The sequence below is a fragment of the Leishmania infantum genome, chromosome 30, assembly GCF_000002875.2.
Source record: "Leishmania infantum JPCM5 genome chromosome 30".
NCBI lineage: Eukaryota > Euglenozoa > Kinetoplastea > Trypanosomatida > Trypanosomatidae > Leishmania > Leishmania infantum.
Window position 1 is genome coordinate 504,912 of NC_009414.2, and position 6,769 is coordinate 511,680.

Here is a 6,769-nt window from a genome sequence, read left to right on the forward strand (position 1 = left end):
GTCACCGGTCTCAGACGCCGGGCCGCCATCCCCCGCAACCGCGGTAGACGATGCGACGCGCGACGGCAAGCGATACCTGGCGGCGGCCGCCCCACACCAGAGGAACAAGGGTGCTGGAGCTCACGAGACGACAGGCCACCATCCTCGCCCAGCTCCGCGCCGGCAACGCTTGCGCTCTAACGGTTTTGACATGTGCAGTTCTGAATCGACTGTATTTAGTTCCTCGTAGCGTCTCGCTGCGGGGGAGGGCGGAGCACGGCGGAAGGCTGGGGAGCCGAAAGGGAGGACTATTTACGTCGGCTGAAAGGAATTTCACGTTCCCGGGAAAGGGACGCGTTGGCGCGGCCGTGGTGATGCCGTGTGATGTGCTATGTTGAAGTCTTGTATCTCGGAATGATGTGAAGGACAAACAACAGCGAAAAGGAAATCTAAAAAAGCCATCACACAACGGAGTAGAGCGAATGGCGGCGGGGGGCCGCGTTGTGATAGATCGGCTTGATCCTCCAGGGTCGTTGCTCTCTCCTCCAAATGCTTACGTGCCCGTGTGCGTCTCCGCGATCCCGTGAGAGGGTGGGACACTTCAACGTGCTGCGCCTTTTTTTTTGGAATGTAAGTTTTATTGGCTCAGCAAGGAAAAGAAACAACCGAAAGTGCGCATCGCGTTCACCGGATACGTCGTTGGTGGGCTTTGGCGCCTCCCTTTCCTGGGTTTTCTTTCATGGCTTCGTCGGTTCGGCACTCCAGCATTCTCGCTTGCCTAACCATGCTTCATCTCTGTTTCTTGATTTTCTTGTTATGTGTTATCGACCGTATTATCGACACGGCGTGTGGGGCACGGTCAGCGGTGAGCCTTGGCGGGTGTGACTGTAAGTGTGTTCGCATGAAGGTGTGCACAAACGCCTTCTTCATGAACCCTTCTCGTCACCTCTGCCGCTGGACTGCTTTGGTGCAACCCCGCACTTCACATCCTTCACTTCAGCCGTGAAGCACGAAACGGCGTCGCTGGAGTACGATATCCGAGCTGTTTACTCATACACGCACATACATGCACACGCAAATACACACTTGCGCAAACTCGCACAGAGGCAGATTCACGCCGGTGCACGAGGCACACCTTGGGCGAAGGGACAAGGGCTGCGCGGGAGAAAGGGAGGTGGCGGGGAGGGGGTCGAGCAGATAACTCAAACACAGAAAGACAAGGCAGGGCGAGCATATGCGTGTGTGTCGACCTCGTCCACTCGTGATCTCCTTCGACGAAAAGACATTACCGCAATGGAAATGAAAACTGCCCCGGCGTCTCACCTCCCTTCATTTTTCTTTTTTTTTGTTTATGCGTGGTCCTCATGCAACGCCTCGTGTGCGTGCCATCGTACTACGGCCTGACTGCTTCAGGGAGAGCGCTCATGCGTCCCTCTCATTCCCTGCTTGCATACGCTGACAGTGGAGCCTGTCGCACACGGCGGGCAGTACGGCATCACGACAGCGCATGCGACTCGAGCACCGCAAACAAGGACCACGAGGCAGTTCATCTCTCGCATACCAGGTGTCAACAGCGCATCGGCAGCTTCGACAGACGACCGCTTCTGCCGCCTCCACTGACGCCGTGCAGCATTGGCGGGACGCCTTTCGCGTATCTCCTCCAGCGTATTATCGTAGGCAAGGCGGAGGAGTTGTCTCACATGAGGAGGGAGGCGCTCGAGTTCCTCTGCAATGTCGCCGTTGGCGACTCAACAACTCGCCGCCATGGCAACGCCACCGAGGAGGCGAAGACTCGCGAACGGCGGATGCGAGAAGCCTTACTGAAGGTCGAACAACCTGCATTGTGCTCCTCTCTGCAGCAGAAAGAAAACCCACGACTCACGGTCTGCCTGCAGCGTCCAGAAGGTCATGTGTGCGTCCCCGCCGTGGTGGGTGAGACATACTTGTTTCTCCGCTCTCAAGGTGTGGACGTGACAGCTTGGTGGGAACGCTATTACACCGCCTTTATTCGACCAAGCACCGTAGAACATCCTAGCAGCGAGGGTATGATCGCCACGGCCGCGGCCGATGCTAGAGGCGTGAAAAGAGTGGCAGCATCCCCGGTGACCGCCGATTGCAGTCCCGACGCCGAATGGAATGGTGCAACTCCGCCGCCTCCACTTTACTGGAAGCTTGATCGGGGCTTAAGGCACACTTTCTCTACTTACGCGACCGCTTCGCACAGGGGGGACGTCTTCGCGGTGCCGCTGCCGTCGTTTGAAGAGCCTGCGCCTTGTTGGGTAGCTCCTGCGAAGACGCAAACCGATGCATCGGAGCGAGGCAGCGACGGCGTACCGGCCTCAACGAGTGCGACAGCTGCTGCCCTCGCGAGCCCGCCAACCCGACAGTCGGTCTGGATTCCTGTGTGGCTCATTCGCCATCTTCCCTTCTTCCCCATTCCGTTTCCGTCGGCCAACGCGGAAGGCGAGCCGCGACGAGGACGAAGTGCTGAGATGCGGTACAATGACGCGGCATTCGCCTCCGCAGACTCGCCGCTGACGTCGCACGACCCGGACTCTTGCATGACAGAGGAGAATGAACGAGTGCTCCTGCAGCGCGATGGCGAGCCGGAGACGACGGAAGCGGACTGTCTGCTGTCCAGGCAGGACGCCGTCTCGCGCACCAACGCTTCCGACGATGCCCCCCTTGAGTTAAATGGGGCTGGTATGAGAGCTTGCACTAGTTGGCACACGGCACAGACTTTCACATCGACACCGCGGCTGCCCACACACGCGCAACAGGATCAGCTCGATAAGGAGTGGGGGCATCCGTTCTTTGACGGTCTACACAGTGTTAGCGACATTGGCAATTGGAGCCCGCGACATGCCACGCTGACAACGTCGAGCGGTAATCATGGTACCGTTGCGCATGACATAATCTCTGTACAAGCGTTGTGGCACCAGCGGGTGCGAGAATCCTCGACCTTTGCGCTCGACCTCGAGTTTTCGACCGGTTGCCCGCCAACCACCGCCACCACCACCACCGGCGCGCTTTCCGGAGCAGCAACAGCGGAGTGGCCGTCACCGTTATTTTCGTGGAAGCTGCGCAGTACACATTGGAGGACTCTCAGCAGTTTCTGGGCAACGAAGGCCGACCCTGCGAGCTCCCTCGCCGCGGACTACTCGTTTCCTCTTGACGCGTATCCACTGCTTCGGTACCGCTCATTTCTTCGAGCGCGTGCGGGACATACCGCGATATCGACCTGCAAGCCGCATCTGCACCCCTTCTCGGAAGGGAGCATCCTTAATCGTCTGGAAAAAGACACCACCTCGCAGAAGTGGATACGATACCCTTTTAGGCCCTGCGGCGCAGCGCAACAGCGCACCCACTGGAACGCGCAGCCGCCTGCGCACAGCTGGATCGGTGAGGAGGGCCCCCTGGATCGCATGCCGCCCACGGCTGCAGCGGGTGATGCACCCTACACCAGCAAAGTTTCTGTCGCAGCGCAGCGCGCCTCCGTCTTTCACGTTCTACTACGCAAATCTTGCGTCGAGCGGGTAGCGTTTTTTGGTGTGCATTATGTCAGTGTGGATGCTACGGCGTTGTCGTGCCTCTTCGACTCGACCGTGTGTGTGCGGCACGCGGTGCCACTGGGGGTGACTGGAGCCGTCTTCAAGGCTGGATTGCAGTCTACTCGCTACCGACAACAGCATTCGTGCCTACCTGATGGGCAGCAGCGCATGCTCACGGTGGAAGACGATCAAAGCGGTGCCTATGCGGCGACGCACAGGTTCTCCAATCGAAGGACAGAACCGCGACTGCCGTTATTCGCGGCCGCCATGAAGAAGCTCGAGGCAGCTGAGGCGGCAGCCGCGGCGCCGGTGAACCCACAAGACAAAGCCGCTGCGACCCCTGGTAGAGGAGGTGAGCTTGGATCCACCGCAGGTGCTGCCCCATGGCTGGCGCGGCTGCGTGCGATTCGGAATGAGCGTGAGAGAGGTAAGTGCGAGCCACAGGCGTCGCCGATGGAGCGCGTCGTGAAAATGCGCACATCGCATCGTTCTGTCTTCTTCCTCTTTCAGTCCCCGTATTGGGTCGAGGTGGCGGAACTGTACGAGCGATGGGGCGTCCGTGTTGCACCTGGGACGGTGCCGCTCCTCATCTGTGGGAAGCCGTATGTGAACGCAGAACAGACAACAGATGCGTCACGCTTTTCGCCAAACACATGCGTGCCTCACCTCATGCAGGAGGTGCTGTTCAGCAAGGGACTGGAGGCCTGCACGTGGGCCGGATCACAGTGCCTCCTGAGCCTGATCGCACCCGGTGCTGCTCCTCGCCCTCGCCCTGGAGGTGCGTGTGCGTGGACGTACCGCACCCTCTGCGAGCGCGCGGCAGCTGTGCAGCGAGTGTCGAACCTATGGATTGCCGAATCGGTCATCGAAAGATTCAAGTGGACACTTCGAACTGCGCCCGCACCACCACGGCCTGACATGAGTGACAGCAGTGGCTTGGGTGGCCCTGAGGGCGGCCGCGATGAGGTTCTCCGCGCTGTCCTGCCTCTGCACGACATTGAATCGTCGAAATTCCAAGAAACTCTGCGTGATGAACTTCACAGCGAAGTCTTGCATCGACATTTTCATGAGCGCATCGACTCGCCTCAGCACGCGGACAGCTGTAAAAACACCGCTACGTCAACACCGCGCAGCACTTCACAGAACACGCCGACTCGGGTGGCCTTTTTCACACCTTCACGGCCACCACCACCGCCCTGCGAGCCGCCGGTCGTCGAAGGCGTGCCCTTCCCGAGCTTGTCTCGACGCACAGCGCAGCCGCACGTCTGTGTCGTACACTCGAGCTGTGTGGCGGAACAAGCGGAACTGACATTTGTGGCGGCATTTTCCCCAGTCGTGCTTCTCCTGCGAGTGCCTGATTTGACAAGTCGGGACTGGGGCTTTGACACGTGGGAGGCGGCCAAACGGAGGGCCGCCACGGCCTCGCGAACCGTAGAGACACGAGTGACGGGCTCGGTAAACGACGGAGATGGGGTGGGGAGCCGTGCAGGCGCGCGCGCCGAAAGGCCGCTTTCCTCGTACAAAGATTTGGACGTGGAGGTCGGTGATGAGGACGACCAGGCTTTTGATGCCAGTTTGGCTGATGATGGCGCATCAGCAGCAGGGAGCGGGGCGCTGCTCGAAAAGAGAGCCCGGCTCATGTACATGAAGGCGATGCGTCGGAAGCGGTTGTTGTACGCGGCTCCCTGGAGGAGTACCCGACTCAGCTTTGAGTCGCGACTGGACCTCTCGCACCTCGCGCTTCGCAAGGGGTACAGCGCTGAAAACGCTAATCGGTGGGTGTCTCTTGACTTCCTGAGAGACGAACCTCGCGTGCGGGCCGCGCGCACTGACATGGTGGCGCCGAAGGTGGATACCCAAGGTGTTGGCGAGCCCCAGATCCCCCGCCCAAATTTTGCTTCTGATCCCGCCGTCGCGGCGTCATCAGCAGAGCGGCAAGCAAAAACATCATCAAGGTCGCGCTCTATCACGGGGATCAGGGTCGATGTGCTCTTCTATTCCCAAGATGAGCCGGGTGGGAGCAGCGGCCTCAGTGCTAACGGCGGGTACATCGAATATGACCACGGAATGTGTAGCCACGACAACTGCGCCACAGATGATTGCAGTGGTGTAACACGGGTGATGAAGATTGCGCTTGTAAACTATGAGGAGCTCGAGTGGCCCGAGTCGGTGGTCTCGTCTTCCAAACAGCAGTGGGTGTGGAAGAACTTGTGATGCGGCTGGTGATCTGGCGATGACGTTGCGGAGGAGAGGCAGCTGGGAGGCGGAGGGACGCGAAGCTCTTGGCCGCTTACGTATCACTGCGCACGCCCACACAGGATGGCCAGTAGGGTGGCAAACGCCACGGAGGCACACAGAAGAAAAAAGGAAAACGAAAGGCGGCCACACCACCGCCTCCTCTCCCCCTCTGTGTATGTGTGTGTGTGTGTGCAGCGCGGAGGAGACCGCGAGATTGCTGGCGCGTGACGTGCTTTCGTGTTCTTCTCCCCTCTCTTGTTTACCAGAATTTGTGCGGACCTGGAATCAGACCAAGGGCAAGTGCAATCGCACATGTGTATGCATGTGTCTTACCGAGGCTGGCTAGTGCCTCTGCTGCCTCGTGTGGAACCCCTTGTGTACGACAACACCCATCCACGTGCTCCACGTTTTGCTTCTCTGGGCTTTGGCGTGACACCTGTGTGTTCCCTCACGTAACCTTCTTTTTTCTTTTACCGCCTCGTCTCCCCACTCTTATTCGGCACCGTTTCCTTTGTTTTCCTGCTACACGTCTGCTTCTTTTCAGCTGCATCATGCAAGTGCGCGATCGAGGACCCAGAAGCGATGACAATCGCCAAGAACGCCACCAAGGGCCATAGCACGGCGCGAGGAGGGGGGAACCAAGCGAAGCAAAGAGCGCCGGGCCTCGCTCTTTCCCTGCAAAAGCAAAACACAATTATTTAGGACCGTATCAGTGCTTGCCTACATGTTTTTCTGGATCCTCTCCCTCGCTTTCGAGCGTGCGCGTCCACGAGCAATGTGCGCGTGTGACTCTCAGGGCTTCCCCTGCCGCCACCGACTGCCTCCCTCTTTTCAGAGCGGGGTGGCTGATTTGCTGGTTCCCTCGAGCAAGCGTGCCGCCTCCTCCACCACGGTCTCAGACGGTGCGTCTTCTTTCCGCGCGTCGCGCTATGTCTTCACCAGTACCAGCACCCCCCCCTCTTTTCGCGGCTTTCATCACCCGCTTTCACCTGCTCTCTTCT

At 59.2% G+C, this 6,769-nt stretch overlaps 1 protein-coding gene across 1 annotated transcript; it reads left to right on the forward strand.

Moving 5' to 3' along the window:
* Positions 1-1,343: 1,343 nt before the first annotated feature.
* Positions 1,344-5,744, forward strand: LINJ_30_1500 (conserved hypothetical protein; the record flags this gene model as incomplete). The annotated part of the gene is made up of 1 exon (XM_001466957.1): positions 1,344-5,744. The coding sequence occupies one exon, from the start codon at positions 1,344-1,346 to the stop codon at positions 5,742-5,744; it is 4,401 nt and encodes a 1,466-aa protein (XP_001466994.1).
* Between the last annotated feature and the right edge of the window lie 1,025 nt (positions 5,745-6,769).